At 36.5% G+C, this 22,072-nt stretch overlaps 1 protein-coding gene and 2 long non-coding RNA genes across 4 annotated transcripts in view; 1 reads left to right on the top strand and 2 right to left on the bottom strand.

Moving 5' to 3' along the window:
• LOC147833274 (uncharacterized) overlaps window positions 1–22,072 on the bottom strand; it is a 331,056-nt gene that overhangs the window by 88,008 nt on the left and 220,976 nt on the right. The gene's annotated exons all lie outside the window — the stretch shown is intronic.
• colec10 (collectin sub-family member 10 (C-type lectin)) lies at window positions 1,288–20,716 on the top strand. Of its 2 annotated transcripts, NM_001289988.2 has the most exon segments (6): window positions 1,288–1,471; window positions 6,237–6,308; window positions 11,196–11,267; window positions 18,705–18,758; window positions 18,891–18,986; window positions 19,808–20,708. In NM_001289988.2, coding segments are annotated over 6 exon segments (816 nt in total). In that variant the 5' UTR covers window positions 1,288–1,356; the 3' UTR covers window positions 20,215–20,708.
• Window positions 2,897–10,123, bottom strand: LOC147840165 (uncharacterized). Its single transcript, XR_015511042.1, has 3 exons — window positions 9,732–10,123; window positions 6,629–7,046; window positions 2,897–6,395 (listed from the first exon to the last, which is right to left on the bottom strand). It is a non-coding gene; the product is annotated as an uncharacterized LOC147840165 (long non-coding RNA).

Genomic DNA, 22,072 nt, shown 5'->3' with positions numbered 1-22,072 from the left:
TCACATGGCCTGGGTATTTCGAAACACTTCAGAGAAATGTTTTGAAACGTCTGCCTTTCGGGATCTCAACACCATGTCGAAACGTCAGTTTTGTGTCAGCCATCTCTTCTAATTATTGAATTACTCTAGTGGATTTATTTTTTATGATACTCCTTTGCTCCTGTTTGACCCCTGCCTGCTGACATATGCCGTGAATACTCTCTATTAATTAAAGCTTCACTTGGAACTTCCATTACCATGCCACTTCATAACAATTATGCATGTCTTTCATCAATGCTGCCATTTGATGTTAACTAAACATAGGTTTATTAATGAATAGATGAATAAAAGAAAATAAACATTCCACAGTGTCATCTGAGGTGTTTTATTCCATGTTGCATTCGTGCTGTTATATCTGACTTTGTCATATAGCCTTCAAAATGCTTTCACAAGTTTATTTTTTACATTTTGGGAGGAGAAAAATGTACATATGTGGTCTCAACAGCTAAATGCATTTATCTCTGTCCAGTTTTGTCTGGAGTGGATCCCAGACCACCTCCTGAAGTTGTCTGAGTAATCGCATTTATATCAGCCATGAATGTATTAGAGGGCATTTACACTTGCCCTTTTACATCCCCTAATGCATTAGTCCCTGCTAAAAAAAAATAAATAAAAACAACCTAAGCTGGTTGGCTGGTTTTAGCTGGTCGACCAGTTTGGTTTTAGAAGCAATTTCACTATTTCCAGGCTTGTCGGCTTGGTGTTCTGGCCTTAAGAACTGATTTGTTTGTATGAATGGTTGATGAATGAGGCCCATTTAGTGTAAATAATATCCAGTAACACTGAGTTTAAATACGACTTATCTTACATTAACGTATTAATAGCATCCACCATATGTCAACACTGAGTGTAAATTGCATCTGTTGCTAATTGGACTTGATTAAAATGTATTGCAAACAAATTTTTTTTTTGCCCATCATTGATAGCATCCCACTAAATTAGCCTGCTTTAGCCATCTTTCTTTTACTTAAAACATAATTGTAAGCAATAAATGCTTTGCTATTCACAGCCTGTACACATTGCAAGAACAATACATTCCATACTGACTGTCAGTTCATAGTTTCAACACAAATTGTATTATTATATTTCATCTTTTATATGTTATGTATGTGGATTTGCAACATTTCTGTCAGACATTATCTTCAGGACTTGTGCACACAACAAAATTCCTCACTTGAGCTGCATGGAGATAGTCTGCATTCTGGACAGTGTTGTTTGAAAGCTAAAACTCAGATATGATAAGGTCTGGTAAACATGTGGTAAACTCCCTTCTCACTCTCCTCTTGAGAACAAGTTTCAAAGTTTCTAATGTAAGTCATGGATGGACATATCTTCAGCAGGAGACTGTTTCTATGCTTATTTCTTTGTTATGTCTACCCTCATTGTTCAACAAACGAAGTCTGCTCAAACAATATACATCCTGGAACAAAAGGTAATTATGGTTTGCTTGCTTGCTTGTTTGTTTTCCAACATCTTTCCACATTTTTACCACTGCAGTGTTATCATATATTGTATGAGTGTACTGGTATTATTATTTGCTATGGTTACACTATGACTAAATATTAGTGTGATTAAATGATCTCTATCAATTCTTGCATGTTGGTTATTCTCACAGATTTAATTTGTATCACAGGAATCCCTGCTGGTAAACCCAAATGTAGCATTTTAAAATGTTCTTTTATTTAACATACAAAAATGTAAAAATACAAATGTAATGTAAAATGTTAGTCTATACCCTGTCGCTATAAACAATAACAGTATAGTAATGAATGCATACATTAATACATAAACAAACACTGCAAAAAATGCCTTTCTTTCGAGTTTTTTTTTCTTATTTCTAGTCTATCTAGAAATTCTTAAATCAAAAGGCATGTTCTAGACAAGCAAAAGATATTGACAAAAAATATCAAACAAGACAAATAAAAACATGACAAAAAATATAAAGAAGAAAAGCATTTTTTGCAGTGCACACATGCGTGTGCACACAGTAAAATTTAAACATTAGAAATACATTTATTTTTATGCTGAGTATATTGCAAATAGATTAACATGGCTATGCACAAGAATACACCCTAATTGTACTTATTTCTACAAATAACTTATTCTACTATAACTTAGACAAATAATCTTTTACATTGCAGATAACTTATAATGTAGTGCAGCTTTTTTCTGTGTCATGATGCAAGAAACTAAGAAATTTGTAATCAAAAGACTGAACTATAATTAACTATTAATTAGGCAAGTCATTAGACCAATGTTTTTCCTGTATTTTATAATAAAACAATTCTTAAATGGCTAATAATATTGAAAAAATTAAAATAGAAAAAAATCATTTTTATTAAAGCCAATTTTCTCAAGAAGAAAAATATATTATATGAAATACTAATATTATATCATATCCTTTCTCTGTTAAACATCACTTGGAAGATATTCTAAAAATAAAAACAATCTCAGAGGAGAGCTAATATTTAGTTTAAAACTTGATACAAAACATTATGTGTGTGTTTTTTTTTTTTGGAAAAATTGTTTGTACTATATGGCTGAAGAAAAAATGTTATTTAACAGCAAAGTTTCATACACAGATTTATATATAAAAACTTAAATGTGCTGTACTTCTTTTACTCAAGGCTAGTCATTGACTTAAATGTGTCTTGAACCTTTGTTAATTGAAAATAGCTTGCAGTGACGTACAGTATCTTAAAATACAGCAGTACAATTGAGCTGCACCAGTAATGTGTTTCTCTTATTTTTAAAAAGCTGCTTAAATATTCTAATTTAGCTAGGCCCAGTGTATTAAAACATAAAGAATATATATTTATTTATTTATTTATTTTAATTTAATTTCATTTTTTTACTTCAACTGTGTTAAGAATTAGTTAACTTTGCTAACTACTCTTATTTTGGATAAACTAATTTGTTCAAGTTATATTTCAAATGAACTTGTGGTATTTAGTCTACTTTTATGTACTAAATTGGAACAACGCTGGGGTTTCAAACTCAATTCCCAGAGAGCTGCAGCCCTGCAGAGTTTTGTTCCAGCTGTGCTTCATCACACCTATCTGTAGGTATCAATCAAGCCTACATCACTCAATTAGTTTGATCGGGTGTGTTTAATCAGGGTTGGAGCCAGGTGCTGACGCATCATTCATATTTTTTACAGTCGTTGGTTGGAACTACACTGTGCAGCCCTTCAGGAATTGAGTTTGACACCTGAGATTTAAAAGGTACACTTAGCACAGTGTAAGTATATGACTGTGAAAGTTCATTACATGATTGATTAATCCTATCAAAGTATACTTTATTTGTTTAAGTGCATTACAAATAAATTATGAGTGTATATATATACCATAACTATACTGTTTCTGATTCATTTCTGAGTATAATTTTGTTACTACAAATTACACATTTTGTCTTTAATGACATACTAATCCAACACAATCTTCGTAACTCTTTGATTTAGTGGCTAATTTGTATGAATTCGTACGATCTAATTCGTACCATTTAGTACGATTTGCTCATCCCCCAATGACGATTGGGTTTAGGGGTGGGGTTAGGTGCCACGCCTCCTTTTTAAAGTCGTACAATTTCGTACGACTGAACTCGGAAGGAATTCGTACGAATTAGCCACAAAACTTGCAAAACGTAAAATACTTATACGTTTTCTCGTGACTTGGACTTCTAGAAAACTATCATTCAAATAACTGTATACTAATAATGATTGCAGTGTAAAACTGCTGGTTTAGTGAAAGTATACGCATATGTCATAGAAGATTTAATCGTATGATCTAAAAGTTGCTGGTTTGAGTTCCAGTACTGCCATGGATAGTTGGTGTGTACTGTATGTGTGTGTTCACTGCAGAGTGTACATTTGAATAGGTTAAATGCAGAGCCAAAATTCTGACTCTGGCTCGTCATGTCTCAATGTTTCTTCCTTTGTAAATTAGTGTTTACTACAAGCAAACTACTACACTATAAAATGCTGGGTTCTACACAATTCCTTCATGTTGTTCCAACACAAATTAAGATGACTTTAATTGTTTTGAACATAATGTCAATGTGCAGTGCAACATCACATCGATTCCTAGAGCTGGCCAATTTTATGGAATGTTTAAACAAATCTCATTTGCTGAATCGATAATGTTTAAATTAAACTGGGCATCAGTGCAGGTACCTTAGTTTGTTCATAGCCAAAGAAAATACAATGAAGAGATCTCCAAAAATGAGTATGTTTAGACAGTAAATAAAGTGGTATTTTTTTCTTTAAAAAATTCATATTTTAAAGTATTCATTTTTACTTGTACTCAAAAATAAAACTACAAAAATAATACATAATACAGTAAACAAATACAATTACATTACACTTCTGATAAATAATTAATTCAAATACTAAAGAAACGCTTTTAAACTCTACATGTTTGGCAAGCAATAAACGCGGTTGACTTTAAATGTGAATCGGTTGTGGAAGAAAGTACTTTTTTATTTTATTTTTCATTTCCATATTTACATCGTGTCCAAACTACACAGGGCATGACACCGCTCCCTTATTTTAAAATCTTTTTCATGTTAAAAAGAGGCGACGCCATGGTGCAGTAGGTAGTGCTGTCACCTCACAGCAAGAAGGTAGCTGGTTCAGTTGGTGTTTCTGTGTGGAATTTGCATGTTCTCCCTGTGCTCGCGTGGGTTTCCTCCAGGTGCTCTGGTTTCCCCCACAGTCCAAAGACATGCGGTACAGGTGAATTTGGTAGGCTAACTTGCCCGTAGTGTATGAGTGTCTGTGTGTGTGTGGATGTTTCCCAAGGATGTGTTGCGGCTGGAAGGGCATCCGCTGCATAAATACATGCTGGATAAGTTGGCGGTTCATTCCGCTGTGGCAACCACAGATTAATAAAGGGACTAAGCTGACAAGAAAATTAATGAATGAATGTTCAAAGGAGTTTTTTTCCCTACAATCTGTCACAAGTTTCTATTTTAGAAGAGTTTTTATTTCTGTGATGTCGAAGCTGCAACTGTGGCATAAGCTACTATATTAAAATGGTCACCTCAGGGGCTGATTATGTGCTTAATTCAGTGTTAAATGTTACTAATTTGAATACCATTCTATGTGACATTTATTGCCATACAGAAAGCAGCAGCAGATTCTTTACCTCAGATCTTGAAAATGAAGAACGCAAATGTAAAATTGCAAAATGATAGTTGGAACTGTGCTCGACAAACCAATAAATGTCAGCCACTCAGCGTAAACTTTTATTTACCTTAAAGAGTTTTAATATAAGCTCGTTAATTAGATTGTAAATCTTACCATTTCAATGAGCATGGTGCACTATTCTGTGCTTCTAAATGTCTGTGGTATTTAAATATTTGTGTCGTGTCATGTCTGATGCAGAAAGAAATTGCTTCTTGCTGAATCTTATAGATTTAAAGGTTGTTTTGTTATGCTGTCAAACTGTTGTATGAACCCAATATCACACTCAGAGCACTGCAATAGGGTATATGCCGAGCTAGTGTTGTTCCCATGCTGATACACTTCCGTTGACCTGTTATTGTGAACATTTTATACGGTTCTTTATACAGCATCGATGTTGTAATGTCATTAAAATACATTCAGTTAAATAAACTTTAGCATTTATTTAGTTGCTCAAGCGTAAAACGAGACAAAAAGCCGTTTACTCGCACGCGCCCGTCAGAATCGGCAGGCTAACGCAGAAGCTCCATTAAATATACTGGGGTAAAATAAATGCTCATATTATAAAGATATGGTGGGGGAAATGTAATTTAATGCAGTGCTTCTTGTACAATCTGAGACTCACTTTAAATCGGATATCACTCAGCTAGTGGAGAACGCACCGGATTTTGCATTGACATTTAATTCGCCGGAAGCGCTTAATCCAGGTTACTGGCAAATTAAAAGTCCTATTAGCATGCTTCGGCATATACCCCATATGGTTGTCAGCACTGCTTTATTTACTTACAGCAGTCCTGGAATGCAGCCATATCACAGTCCTACATGTGTGAAATTGCTCACGTGTAAATAGAAGTCAATTTGTTAACTTCATGTAGCAAAGATAAATATAAAAATCTAAATGAATACCCCTGACAACTCGATCTTCATTCACAATGCATACATACATACATTCTAAATAGTTCTGTCTGCAAATCTACTGCTAAAGGGTCTCTAATTATGCCTATTCATCTGGCAGGTGATCCAGGTGAGGAGGGAGCAGAAGGTGAAGAGGGAATAATGGGGAAATCCGGCCCATCTGGCAAGCAAGGTCTCTGAGATGTTGGTGGTTTGTTAATTGCTGAATCATTGATGGATTAAAGAAATGGTACCAAACTCAATTTCTGGAGGACCACAGCTCTACAGAGTTTTCGTCCAGCCACCTCCAACTCACACCCTAAAAGTCTCTAATAGTCTTGAACACCTCGATTAGTTGGATCAGCGATGTGTTTGATTAGGGTTGGAGCAGAACTATTCAGAGCTGTGGTCCTCCAGGAACTAAGTTTGAGACTTATGGGTTGCTGCATTTGAAAGTTCAAGCTTGGTGAACTCTGACCTGCAAAATTGATAACATTATTGTGTGGGACCAACAGAAGATCCAAACATGACCTCTCTGTACATGTTAAATATGGAGCAATTGCTTTCTTTTTTTAAAGAGCCCATATTATGGGTTTTTGAAAATTCCCCTCCATGTAGTGTGTAACACAGCTCTAAGTGAAGTGGAGTATCCAGCTAAGGCTTAAATCTGTTAGTGTACAGTGTTAAAAACGGTTGATTCATCTAAAAAAGAGTCGACTCATAGTGCTTCAAACGAGTCGCCTTGATACGGATTCATTAGGTGTTTCGCCATGACGTACGAACGAAACCAAGTTATTCACGTGCACGCGCAAACCCGGGAGATTTCAAACCTGAGGCCCCGCCCTCTGACGCAGAAACCCAGACACACACACACACACACCCACAAACACACACACACACACACACAAACATGCCGGTGTTACACCAAATTCTGCGACCGTCGTATTCTGTGACTCTAGTAGGCGCTGTTCTCACTGTTTAACTTAAACTCGCTCCCACAGGCGGACTGGATACGCAAAAAGCGTACATACTCTCACGTGAACGCGCTCGGCGCCCGTACACATTATATGAGCGCGTCAATATATTTCATCGTTCTCTGTTTACTATTATTTTTCTTGCCTTTAATATATAGATGTTAAGTTTACATATATTTAACAGCCTATCAAAGAAAGCATTTTACTATAATATGACCAGTACAGCGGTAGATTCTATCTGTCTGTCTGTCTATCTATCTATCTATCTATCTATCTATCTATCTATCTATCTATCTATCTATCTATCTATCTATCTATCTATCTATCTATCTATCTATCTATCTATCTATCTATCTATCTTTCTGTCTGTCTGTCTGTCTGTGTAGTTTGTCTAGTTTGCCTCGTTAATGCCTCGTTAATGCACAGGTTGCGTGTGCTGAATAAATTGTTCAATGCTAGTATCTAATCCCTCGTATTTCACACAGAAAAAAAAAAAATTATGTTCTCCAAATGCAAACAGCTTACATGATAATAAAAAACTACAATTTTGATAATACATACACAAATAATCTACTGAAAAAAAAACACTAATTTGAACATTAAACCGATAATGAAAAAAAATATTATTATTATTATTAATAATAATAATAAAATATGATAAAATACAACACGCATGGTTCAATCAAATGGTTTGTAATAATGTTTCTGGACAGTTTTGCTCTCTCTTTCTCTTTTCACTGCGTACTTGCATCTTTCAAAATGATATACAAGACTTTTTAATGCTCTTTTTAGTATTATTATCGTATCCATATTAAAGGACCATGTGTTAATTCATGCATAAGTATATAGATCTACACCATGGTTTTGTTTTGAAGTTTTTATTTGGTCAGCAAAAAACTAATTTTTTTTTGCTTTTATTTCTAGCATTAAAGATAATTCTACACCTAATTTTATTTAAAGTTTATGCAGATTATTTTTTTCCAAAATGCCAAATCACAGTCCTCCGTGCATGCCAAAACAGTTGGGAAAACCATTATAACTACCTTAAAAATACATATATAAGTGTTACCTGACATAGCCAAAATAAAAATAAACAAAAAATGCATGATTCTTCCCTGTCTTAATATCTTTTTCAAGTTAGGATTTTTTTTTAAATCACACAACAGAAAATGTATGACACATATAAAAAAAAGTGTTTTGTTTCATCACAATTTGTTTTAAAGAGTTCTTACACAGTTGTGACAAGACTTTGATTTACTGTGGAGAGTCTCTGCAGTTTGCAAATAATATCTCTGCAGTGGACAATGACAGGGAAAAAATTGCCATGAGACTGCTGAATGAATCTTGTACTTTGTTTTTCACTGCATAAAAATAATCAAGTTGTGTGAAAAAAATGTATAATTTGGAGATGTTTTGCCTTTTGATATTTTTTATTATAGAATTGTGCAAATTTAGAAAATTTTAATTTAACATTACATTTTAGAGATAAGTAATTGCCAAATTGTCAAGCTATTTTTTCCATGGTAACTTTTTTCCCACATGACTAAGACCCAATTAGCCCTTCATATAGTTGTATATAAATGTATATTTTGGTTTAATAGATGACCTTAGTGAGCTGTGCCACTATTGTGGGGAAAATAATATAGAAGTGGAAAAAGAAAGGGGAAACAATTACCTTGTTCCTGGGTAACCTTCTTTTAAAATAAGATGGCAATCTCAAAACACTTATTCCTTAGTTACAGATTCAGTGACACGTGTGACCGGAGGTATCACATGTGTTTGAGCCTGACCCCATGAAGCCCCTACAACTGGGCAGAATGTTAATCCCATACCCTGTCTTTATGTTAATAGTTTTCAAGTAATTGTTAAGTTAAATGTTATCTTAGATTTAACCTTTTTGAAAATATACACATAAAAAACATTTCATTTTAAATTAAAGTATGCACTTTACTTATTTTAATTTGTGTGCGTTCTATTAACCAGTATTTTACACACACATTCCACATTTACTTTAATACTTTTCTTTTTAATTTAAAAGCCAATTAAGAAATTCTATAAACATATTTAGGGAAACATTTAAAAGGGATCAACAGTAATCTACATAACTGCTTACAGGGGAAAAAAGGCTAAAACAAACTAGACTAATTACACAGACAGATAGATAGATAGATAGATAGATAGATAGATAGATAGATAGATAGATAGATAGATAGATAGATAGATAGATAGATAGATAGATAGATAGATAGATAGATAGATAGATAGATAGACAGACAGACAGACAGACAGACAGACAGACAGACAGACAGACAGACAGACAGACAGACAGATAGAATCTATCGCGGTACTGGTCATATTATAGTAAAATGCTTTCTTTGATAGGCTGTTATATATGTAAACTTAACATCTATATATTAAAGGCAAGAAAAATAATAGTAAACAGAGAACGATGAAATATATTGACGCGCTCATATAATGTGTACGGGCGCCGAGCGCGTTCACGTGAGAGTATGTACGCTTTTTGCGTGTCCAGTCCGCCTGTGGGAGCGAGTTTAAGTTAAACAGTGAGAACAGCGCCTACTAGAGTCACAGAATACGACGGTCGCAGAATTTGGTGTAACACCGGTCGATTGAAGTCACACTGCAGATGGATATATTGAGTCTCTACCCAAAGATGAAACCTCAGCATTACAGCCAAGCAGTTGGAAACTACTGGAAACTTCTGGAAGCTACATGCTACAAAGAATACTTCATCAGCGTTTGTTAAAGGAAGGATCAGTAACTTACTGATAGACGTCAGGATGGGTTTCTTCCTCCATTTCTCAAGTGTAAGTACGTGCGATTAAAGTTGCCTCGTTGACTCTAGCTTGCAAATGTATTTAGTTGTGATTTGTTACTTGTAACCGCGTGTACTGTATCAGGTTAACTGGCTATATTATCTTATCGTGTGCAAAGTCACGTTAAAAACGCGACGCGTGCTGCGTTAACGGAGCTCCGTGGACGGGGAGTAACGTTAGTGTGTGTGTCTGTGTGTGCGTGCGCGCGCTGTCGTCCGGAGGTGTGTGTGTTTGTGTGTGTGCGCGCGCGTTGTCGTCCGGAGCAGGGTTAAGTGCGTGTGTGTGTGTGTGTGTGTGTGTGTGTGTGTGTGTGTGTGTGTGTGTGTGTGTGTGTGTCTGTGAAAAGAGCAGAGTGAGAAGCTAGGAGATCTCCTCAACTGTTTTTGGAGTTTTTGCTCAATAAAATAGTTAGTCGTCTGTATTTTCAAGTCCATAGTCTGTATTTACATTGACCCACTGGCAGCTAAAATCCACGCCTTACACTATCGAGCGTGTATGAACTGTGATTACTTTTATATTGCTGATTAGCTGTTTGGCATTTCATTCTCTGACTGAAGGCAGTCGACCAATCGCAACAGACTGTCATCGGTCCAATCAGCGCAGATTAGCTTCGCGCTAAGGAGGGGTTTGGGAACAAATGAATCCCTGAACGATTCATACAGGAGTCGCTGGGATAATTAGGTAAAAATAAATGCAGATTATAAGACCACGAAAGTGTTTTTTGACCTTGCATGCATATTAAACTGTTGTTGGAGACCCTTACAACCAAGATATGACCCTATTTCATGTATAATATGGGCTCTTTAACATCTAATCATATTGTTTAATCCAGCCCTTTTTGTAGAGCTGTAAGACAGAATTTCGCATGCTCAAACTCTAATCTGACCGCAGCATTACAGGGAAGTTGCTTAAAGCATGCATGCTTACTTTTCATAGCCACAAATACCAAGGGAATGTTGGGGAGGGGAAATGGAATGACAAGAAAAGCAGAGATGCCTGAAAGGCTGGAAGCCTGCTCTTTCCCCTTACATCAGCACCATTAGGTTTAAGAATGTTTCTTAATTGCAAACTTTTTCAGTAGTGTGTCCACAAGTAACATTTAAAATATATTACATACAGGACAGTCTTCAGAGAATCACTGGGTATGACTGGCAAAAACCCCAAAAAGTGTGACCACGGTTAATCAAAACCGCACACATCAAGATTAAGTGTTTTAATAATCTGCATGATTTCTTTGGAAAAGCATTGTGAGCATTTCTTCTTCTTTAGGCCTCCCTGGTGAATATGGAGACAAAGGACTGATTGGCCAAATAGGAAAGAGAGGACCTAGAGGAATGAGAGGTTAGACTCTGACTGGGAATTGTTTGTTTATGTATGTTGTGTTCACATTTTCTCACCATTAACACTAAAATTTCTGGTATTGTATATCACTTACTTTTACAGCACAGTATATTTTACTCCATAGTGTCTATGCCTTTCACAGTTTACCTGTCTTTGTTCAGAAAAGTATTTAAATACCAGTAAATAGATTCTTCTTCTTCTTTTCCGTCTCCTTCTTCTTCTTCTTCTTCTTCTTCTTCTTCTTCTCTGTCTTCTTCTTCTTCTTCTTCTTCATCTTCTCATTATTATTATTATTATTATTATTATTATTATTATCGTTTTTTTGGTAGTTCATGTGCCATCTGTCTGGCCGGAACAGATCCAAAATGAGTTTGTATAACTGTGGAATTCCAAACAAAAAGTGTGCATTGCTTCCATCTACTGGTCATTCTCAGTTATTACAGGTTTAAAGGATGCTTGTAATAGCATGCATTGCTTGTAATATCACAGTTTTTCTGAATTGATAAAACACATTTCTTGAAACTACCCCTCATTTTCTCAAAACCTTAAAAAAAGAACCCCCCACTCTTTCTGACAAAATCAAACAACAGCTTCAAAATAACTTCAGAATTACATTATTTAAAATCAAACAGTGTTTTCTAATGATAGATACAGTTTAGTGTCCTGTACATTGTAAGTATAGTATTGTGCTGAATTGTCTTGCATTCTGTAACAAGACAACAGCCCAACTTCTGATGTCCAAACGATCAAATAAATGTTTAAATGAAAAGCATGTAACTGTACAGCTTATTAAAGATTCTGCCTCAGCATCGTGGGCCTTATTTTTAAACCGTGGGTATGCACAAATATGTTATGTATTGAAGCATTGACCAAAGACTACATGATTTCTGGGATCAGAAATGATTATATCTAATTTGAGGGCATCAGGGAGCCCCTATCTATTTGCGGATGACTACCGGAGCTTCCAGTAGAGGATGTCTGTGACACACACTTTCTTCTTCCTAAGAAACAGAAAAAAGCATGCATGCATGCTTGCATGCATATCAGCCTGTTGTGATGTAGACATGATAATTTAATGTAGACATGGCAATTTAATAAATCAATGCAGCAAAAGTGGCGTGTGGTATGGTGCAATTTTAGTGCAAATGATGTAGTCATGATAAAGGAAGATCTTTCTCTGAGAAATCGATGGCACCAGGGACAAATAGTGGAAACTGTGGACAATGATCCATTATTGTGATAAAGTGAAAACACGAGTTAGTGAACAGAAATCATTAGGAAAACATTCTCTATCCAAACACGTAATTATAGAAAGACTGGTTCAAAAGTTACTCCGCCTTGAAAGTGAAAGATGCAGTGCAGTTGAAGATCTTTTAAGTAAATAATATATTTTCCATCCTTTCATAAAGTGAATTATGAAATGGTCCTCCAAATTTGAAATCATGTATGATTAAGTGATACTGTGTCGGGAACCATTTAACCAGATAGTGGGTTATGTGTTTGTAGTGTTGCAGACTTGTTCTTTAGATAAGTTTGATGAGTGAATGCTTTCACTAAATGAGTATCAAATTTTACTTTTATTGTCTAAGCATTTTGGGAAAAACTGTAATGAAACCATGTACTGTTTTATGTTTTGAAATATACCTGTTCAGGCGAGGCAGTGGCGCAGTAGGTAGTGCTGCCGCCTCACAGCAAGAAGGTCGCTGGTTCGAACCTCGGCTCAGTTGGCGTTTCTGTGTGGAGTTTGCATGTTCTCCCTGCCTTTGTGTGGGTTTCCTCCGGGTGCTCTGGTTTCCCCCACAATCCAAATACATGCGGTACAGGTGAATTGGGTAGGGTAAATTGTCCTTAGTGTATGTGTGTGTGGATGTTTCCCAGAGATGGGTTGCGGCTGGAAGGGCATCCGCTGCGTAAAAACTTGCTGGATAAGTTGGCGGTTCATTCTGCTGTGGTGACCCTGGATTAATAAAGGGACTAAGCTGACAAGAAAATGAATGAATGAATATACCTGTTCATGTCTTTAAAGATTGTGATAAGCTTATTTTTTATACGGTGATGGCCAGAAACAGAGAATAAGGACTACTTTGAATACACTGCAAAGCTTAGTTTTGACCAGCTTCAACATTGAGTATTCAACAGTGGCAATAGGGTTGGAAAGAGCTTAAGCAGCATAAAATGTGTTGGAATCGACAGGAGCCTCAAATTCCTTGAACGTTTCCAACATTGCATGTGCATTTTTTGTGAGTATGAATCTGTGGAAATCTAGGCTCGCTTATCCATATAATTCACAGAGAGAATTTGCAGTTTCTTTTTAATGGGTCAATCAGGTGATGGAGTGGAACCAAAATGTTGGCAGCGTTCTCTTCACCTGAAAATTTCCTTTGGAGTTCCTGAATCTGGTAATCCAAAAAAAGTTTTATGCATAATTCCCCGCATTCATTCCTCTAAAGTCTGTGGCTGGTGGTTTTCTGTTGCTGATGTGGAATAGTAGTTAAACTTTTTAGCTCTTTTTGTCGTCTTGCTTGCCTTGAAGTTTCTTCAGGCAATATGATCCCAATTGCCGGCAGCTAGCTCTCTGCAACACTCACATGGTCGCCCACTGAACCTAAGCAGGGCTGTGCCCGTTCAGTACCTGGATGGGAAACCACATGGGAAAGCTAGGTTGCTGCTGGAAGTGGTGTTACTGAGGCCAACAGGTGGCGCCCAACCTGCGTTCTGTGTTGGCCCTAATGGCCCAGTATAGTGACGGGGACTCTATACTGCCATCTTTCGGATGAGACGTAAAACCGAGGTCCTGACTCTCTGTGGTCATTAAAAAGTCCTTTGAAAAAGAGTAGGGGTTTAACCCTGGCATCCTGGCCAAATCTGCCCACTGGTGTCTGTCCATCATGGCCTCCTAACCCTCCCCATATCGTAATTGGCTTCATCACTCTGCCTCCTCTCCACCAATCAGCTGGTGTGTGGTGTGCGGTCTGGCACAAAATGGCTGCAATCGCGTCATTCAGTTGGATGCTGCAAACTAGTGGTGGATGAGATTCCCCCCTATGTGTAAAGCATTTTGAGTGCCCAGAAAAGCGCTATATAAATGTAAGGAATTATTATTATTATTATTATTATTATTGTCTCTGCTTGAATGGTAGCATTCCAGTATATTTCTTTAAATTGCTCTTCAGCTCCTATTGTGTTAATTACCACTGAAGAGCATTTAAAATGGCTGTTTCTACCGATAATGGAGTTATCTCAAAGCAAATAAAAAAATCAAAGTTTATGCAGTCCAATAGCATGTTTGTTTTCCCGGAAGCCAAAGCAAGTTGCTCAGACTTTGACAGATCTTTCAGGAATTGGTCAGGGTGGCAGTTTCTCTGCAGCTCTATCAGTTGTCTGAGAGTTTCTGTAGCTCAAGAGAATCCATCCCTGGACATGCCTTTTTGTTGTGCTGGCAATAAAGGTGTAAAGTTTATCAGCTATGGTCAAATAAAAACTGATAAAGTGTATGTAAAACTTTGCACTCTTCATTAATACAAGATTCAAGAAATGAGGATATCAGTGAACATATATTGGCTTCATTTTGCTTTTGTATTCTGGACTGTAGACCTTTGTGAGGCCATGCTGACTGCACAATAACCCTGGCCATGGATGTCCTCGACATTCAGCTCTCTTTCAGCAAGTTTGTTACTAGGGTTTCAAGCTTTTCTTCTGCTCTTGACTGAATTTTGCAGAGCTGGATGAACTGTTTCTTTATGGTCATGCTATGCACATACTGTAACTCACCACAAAGCACAGCTGGTTAATGTGTGATACATCAGTGCTCTTATCTATTAAGTAAAAAGCTAAATAATAATGCAGAACAGTTGTTGCAATTGAATTATACCAGTAGAATGCTTGTATATTTCAATTTAAAATGAGTTTGGTTCATTTTAATTCAGTTCAATTGAATTGTTAATTAACAGTTAACAGTAATACAAAAGGCAGTACCAAAGGACAAATCCACTGAAAAGCAGCTACATCAGCCACAGCAAGCCAGAGGGGACAGTGGCAAGGAAATAACACTCCCCCAACCAAAGGAAGTGGAGAACAAACCTCAGGAGAAACCAGGCTCCTCTGGGACAACAGGTTGTTCTCTGGCCATTCATAAAGGAGCAGAGCGGCAGTCTAATGCTTCATTCACACTAGCAGAGATGTTGTAGCTGCCTGTCGCGCTTGGTGGTGACTGAAGTTGCTAATGAGCATTCCCAGATTGATGGTGCTTAGGTAATGTTTATCATGATATTCATTAACAGCGAATGAGCATTCTTGCTTCTGATATTAAACATTGTGGAGCTAAAAGATTAATATGTATGGATTTCATACATAAAATTCTTAATTAGAGAGATGAAAAAGCAAACAAAAGTTTTCTCTGTCAATGTGGCTATTAATTTGCTGTAAATGCCAATCTTTGTAGGTTTACAGCCCGGAGATTTAACCAATTGGTGTAGGAGCTAAAAGAGCTTTACCTATACTCATAGCCAGATGTCACCAGCTCTCCTTTAAAACGATTGGCTGCATATCGCTTTGTTTCTGTGTTTCGCTTGTGCATAGAGCTCCAAGTCTGATTTATACTTCAGCGTCAATTGCCTGCAGATGGTCTAGCGTGGGTTGCATAACTTTCGCTGTGCTTGACACCGACCTTGACGCACACCTCTCAAAAAATGTAACTATTCATTGCGGCCATGCATAATGCAGGCTTGGTAGCATTGAAAAGTGTGGGTGGAGCAGAGAGCCACGGGACAGGAGCGAGCCTGTTGGCAAGAGTCTTTAACAAGTGTCCAGTCCGTAGAAGAGCTTCAGATGGATACTTTTGTTTGCTTTTTGAATAAAGTTGTTGCACATCTGACAGTTCCCGCCTCTGAATTAACGAGTTTGAGCTAATTGTACAGTAAGTTACATTACAGGTATTTCTAGTATAAACAAAACACCCACAAAGAAACATAGAAGCCCCACTGCCAACTAGAGTTTCGAAAGTATAAGAGCAACACAAACAAAATGCAGAAGTATAAATGTAGCTGCCGTCAGAAGCAATTCTTATATATTACACTCTATAAACAAAAACTTTACATTAAAAAAGTCAATAAATAGTTAAAATGTTCAAATTAATCATTAGAATAAATAAGCAATGTATATTTGTTGTTAATGCATGTGAATTCATTTAAAGTTATTTAACTAAAACTATAAGGGGGAGGGGGGAACCTTTTCTTGTTATGTTTAGCTTGGGAATTATTTCATTGTTCAATCAAGATATTCTTCCGTTGCACTACAAGTGGTACAGTCACAAGGTGCTGTGCTAAAACACGTTTTTAAGGATTAAGAAGTGCAAAGAAGTTTGTTTAAGAGAAACTGCAACCCTTCAAGTTTATTCCTCTTGAGTTAGAGAGGCCAATGAGGTATGTGTCGTATGGTGTTAACGTATGTGAACATGTATGATTATGTGTCCGTATGTAATGTATAATTAGCCAATTAAGTGTATTTCTTTACATGTTGAATGTGCACTTTATCTTTTGGTTGTATGTATGTTGTTCATTACGTGCAACATCACCTTTAAGGGGTTAATTGAAGTTTATGTAATTCTTTTTATAGTTCTGATGGCAATATTGGGACATAAAGAAGTGCAAGGCTAGAATGTACAAGACATACTACAGGCTCGTGTCCGAATAAATGTCAGTTAAAATCAAGAACGACTGGAGCCTTTGTTTCATCTCGAGGGGAGTAAAAATAAATGCACAGCTCCAAGTCATGCACCGTGGGTTACGGAAATAACTCAACACAGAAGTGTAATTCAGCCTTAAGTCTTCAGCGTGCTTTAGAATGATGAGCATCCATTGTGAGGGTGGTGCAGGTCCAATTACGTCACCAAGCGATCTAGCCAACAGGATGAATGCAGGTTGTCTGTCGCTGGGGTCTTTGCAGAAATCAGACTTGAGCTTATCAATGACCACGACAACCATCTGCTCTGGATAAGGGTCAGATCCAAGATTATCTGAATCTTGGGATAAGGAAAGACAGACAAACATGAACATATATACTTTGTTCTGATACAAAATTGCAATCGAATAATCATTTTGAATGAAAATATTTGTTTCTCTCTGCCTTTCTCTGTCTTTGGCTGCTTGCATTTCAAATGTAGCCTTTTCCAAAGTTCTATCCAATACCTTTTGTTTATGGACAACCAAATCATGCTTAGCCTGTGTGACTGTCCTGGTGTAATCTTTCATTTTCCCTTTAGCCTGCTTCCACAGACTTTCCCCTACTGAGTTCCAGCCTGTCCTGCTCTTATACTTTTTATCATTCCTGAAATGCCTCCAGCAGAAACGATACACTCTCAAGAGAATTCTCCAACCAGGTGTTTTTATACCACAGTCTCTAAAAGAACTTTCTTGTTCATCTTTTGGGAATGCTAATATTGGAGAACGGTGTCCTTCTGAAAATTAATTTAACCCTGAAAACCCCATTGTACATAATATTGTATTCCTTTACATGTGCTGAATCAGATGGATTTTGTGACTGAAGCAAAAACTTAGTCTCTTGTCTCTTTCTCCCTTGTGGCTGTGGATTCCTCACTCTCCACATCTTCCATATCTGCCTCTGTCTCCTCCCTCTCTGTCTCATTGTATTGCCTTTTTACCTAGTCTGAATATTTTCTATTTCTGGCTCAGAAACAGATCACCACCCTTATTTAGTTTAGTTTAATCTAGGGCAGAATAGAGAAATAAAGAGTGATAATAACAAACTGCAATCATGTTTTAAATACAATTTACAACCCCTTGCACTGAGTTTTTAATATTAAACATATAATATTTTACAAAATAACATTTGTTAAGCATATTTACTGTATACCTTGTACACTTTTTTATTAGATTACTGGTATAACCGATTGCTATAACTGGAACTATACAAGTATTATATTTCGACAAACGGAATGCCTCTGTAAAATCAAAATCATTTGCGACTGAATCTGGAAGAATGGTATATACACATGTTTGTGAGCACATTTGTTTTATCTGAATTACACAGTTTGAGAAATAACGTTTAATGACCTTTAATTTGTCATTATGCTGAGCTTAGCCTTTATCTTCATCAAAGGCAATGGAAAAAAACCTCTCTGGTTTGACAGATCTGACCTCAACGACACTTCCTCTATTCTACCTTGTTCGTTTCAGACTTCTGTGCACCTGTGCATATTTCTTGTTTATAGTTATGCTGAAAGTATGTGGTGTTATAAATATGGGTAGAGTCCATTGAAAATTGGGTTGAGAGAATAGAGTCATCCTCATTTGTAAGTCGCTTTGGATAAAAGCGTCTGCTAAATGACTAAATGTAAATGTAAATGTAGAATGGAGTCTTAGCACTTGTTGAAAACTTCAATAACTTGTGGCTGACTGTGTGTTTTAATTAAATGAACAGGTGACAAGGGACAACAAGGAACTGATGGAATCCAAGGGTTAAAAGGAAAACCTGGTAAATGTCACCTGTTTTCTGATTTTGTAACACATCTATCTACAGTACATAAACATCAGTGAACAAACATTTTCATAATTATTATTACAGATGATCTAACACTGCCTAAAGACTGTACAATTTGTGTGACAGGTTCAGTTTGTGATTGTGGGAAGTACAGAAAAGTGATTGGACAGATGGACGCCAGTATAAGCAAAGTGAAAAACGCCATCAAGTTTATAAAGAAAGGTGAGACTTGTGTGTTGATTTAATCAGATTTGCTTATGTGGTGGACATTATATAAATGTTCAAACATACTATCTATCTATCTATCTATCTATCTATCTATCTTTCTGTCCGTCCGTCCGTCCGTCCGTCCGTCCGTCCGTCCGTCCGTCCGTCCGTCCGTCCGTCCGTCTGTCTGTCTATCTATCTATCTATCTATCTATCTATCTATCTATCTATCTATCTATCTACCATCTATCTATCTATCTATCTATCTATCTATCTATCTATCTATCTATCTATCTATCTATCCATCTATCCATCTATCTATCTATCTATCTATCTATCTATCTATCTATCTATCTATCTATCTATCTATCTATCCATCCATCCATCCACCCGTCTGTCTGTCTGTCTATCTATCTATCTATCTAATGTATGAAGAGTTCAGATGCAAAAACCTTTAAGTGCCGGCTGAAACTTCTGTTGAAAATGAACATTTTTCTCAGCCTTCTTTGTTTATGTTGATTTATTTTACTTTAAAGACCATGGAAATAACTTTTTTTTTGCCATAAAATGAAAATTACTGAACCTACACATAGGAGCCTGATCTATCTATCTTTGAAATAGCTGATAAGTAACTACTATCAAAGTATTTAATGTGTTTATACAATATGAAAAGGCTATTTTTGGCTCAGGTGGATGAATTAACAGTATTAATAACTGTAGATGAGCTTACCAACATCTCCACTCCTTATTGCATGTCACAATTGTTTTCACTGAAAACACACACAAATGTTTACAAGACACTAACTACTGTTATGTTTTGTCAATTACTTTTAAAGTGGTTCTAGGTATCAGGGAGACTGAGAACATGTTTTACCTGCTTGTTACGGAAGCGCGGACGTATCAACAGTCACTTTTGAACTGCAAGTTGCGTGGTGGGACTCTTGCTATGTCCAGGACCGAAGAGAAAAACAACTTGTTGGCCAACTTTATCAGAGAGGCTGATCTTAATCACGTGTTTATAAGATTACAGGCAGGGGTAACAGAGGTGGGGTACATGTACTTGAATGGTAACCCTCTCTTAAATACCACAGCTTGGGCAATTCAGGGGGCAGACAGTGGTAAAGGTGACTGTGTGCAGCTTGGTAGAACAGGAGCCTTGAGCCAGGTAGACTGTGGAGCCACACAGTACTATATATGTGAGTTTGTAAAAAACAATGACACTACAAAAAATTCAATCGTGTGATGATTCATAGGTCATAGTGGAAACCCTTAATTATTATTATTGTTGTTTACAATAATAATAATAATAATAAAAATAAAAACATTAATAAGGTGACACTTTACAATAAGGTTTGATTAGCTAATGTTAGTTATGTATTTACTAGCATGAAGTAAGAATGAATAATACTTGTACAGAAATGAAGCATATTTAATGTTATTTTCAACCATATTAAATGTTTTATTAAAATCCAAATGTGTGCCTGTTAATGTAAGCTAATGTACTTAAAACAATGACTAAAGTCCTTAAAACAAGAACTAACAGTAAACAACTGTATTTTCATTACACAGAAATTGTACATTTTTTATGTTAAGCTGTATACACGATTAGTGTTTTACCTTTTGTTGTTTTTATTGATATATTATTGTGTACAGTATTATTATTATACACTACTGATTAGACTGAAATTATTGTAGATGTTACAGTTTTTGTAAGTGTCAGATCCTAAATAAAATTCTTAAAACTACTTGTTCAACTTTCACATCATTTAGTCACTGTGCACATCAAAAAAGCACTTTCTTATTCTTTTGACTAATGTGTGAATGCATTGGTATATTCATCCAACTAATAGTTTTCAGTCACGTGATCTGTGCAAAGGCTGGTGGGCAAAAAAAAAAAACAACGGGCCATAATGGCGGTGTAATGTGAAATGGGACGCGGACAAGGAACTGATGATCCTAACACAAGTTTCATTATGCAGAGAATGGTGAGGCAAGCAACAGTTAACACAGGAGTAAACAGATGTATACAGACAATCCAGAATCATAGTCAATATGCAGGCAGATGATCAAAGTCAGACAGCAGACATGAATAAACAAACAAAACAAAGCAAAGATCAGTACACAGTAAGACTAGGCAAGGCAAATGCAACGTAATGTTCACAATAACGTATAACAAGACTGAAGCCATGAGATTCACAAAGTGAGCCATAAATATGTTTGTTGTAATCAGTCCTTGAGCAGCATCAGCTGTGGGGGTGTAATCAATGGAGACTTGGAGCAGGTGTGTGAATGTTGCATGACTCGATCTTGTAGTCCATATACCAGCAGATTTGTAGTTCTCCAGCAATCTGCATAGGCTAGATCAGCCTGATCTCACGAGGAAATGTAAGTATTTTACTTTTTGTCGGTTTAGTGGCTAGTTCGTACAAATTCGTACAAGTTCAGTCAAACGAAAATGTATGATTTTAAAAAGGAGACGTGGTACCCAACACCACCCCTAACCCCAACCGTCAATGGGTGATGAGCAAATCGTACTAAATTGTACAAATTAGATCATACGAATTCATACGAATTAGCCACTAAATCAAAAAGTTACAAATTGCCATGAGATTGCATTGGCTAGATCGCTGGGGACTGTGACAGGCAGCTACACTGGGATCTCCATAGAAATGCAGCACAATCCGGTCGTAAATATGACTAGTTTGTCCTGCATTTCTACAGAGATTCTAGTGTATGAATGAGGATTCCAAGCTATAAATATCAGGATCACCTATCAATAAAACAAAACAGAGATGATCACAAACTGTATATTGTGGCTACTTGCAATCCATGTTGCTTAAAACAGTTGTTTTAAACAAACATGTACTGGTCAGAGCTCCAATTCGGTTATTTTTTTATTTACCTTTTGGATAGTCCTCAGCAATTTAGTTATTATTGACTGCGTTATAGCTGCATTTGTTGAATATAAGTGACATTGCATCTACTTGCCAACTAATTCTCATTAGATCAGTTGACTGTTGTCAGTAGACTGAGTGTAAGTGCATGTACTTGCGAAGTTTCTTATAGTCAGTAATGTCTGTTGAAGGAGCAGTATCATCATA

The sequence above is a fragment of the Danio rerio genome, chromosome 16 (assembly GCF_052040795.2).
Source record: "Danio rerio strain M-AB ecotype USA chromosome 16, GRCz13ab, whole genome shotgun sequence".
Taxonomy (NCBI): Eukaryota; Metazoa; Chordata; class Actinopteri; order Cypriniformes; family Danionidae; genus Danio; species Danio rerio.
Note: the sequence above shows the minus strand (reverse complement) of the source record. Positions and strands in the feature narration are given on the sequence as shown.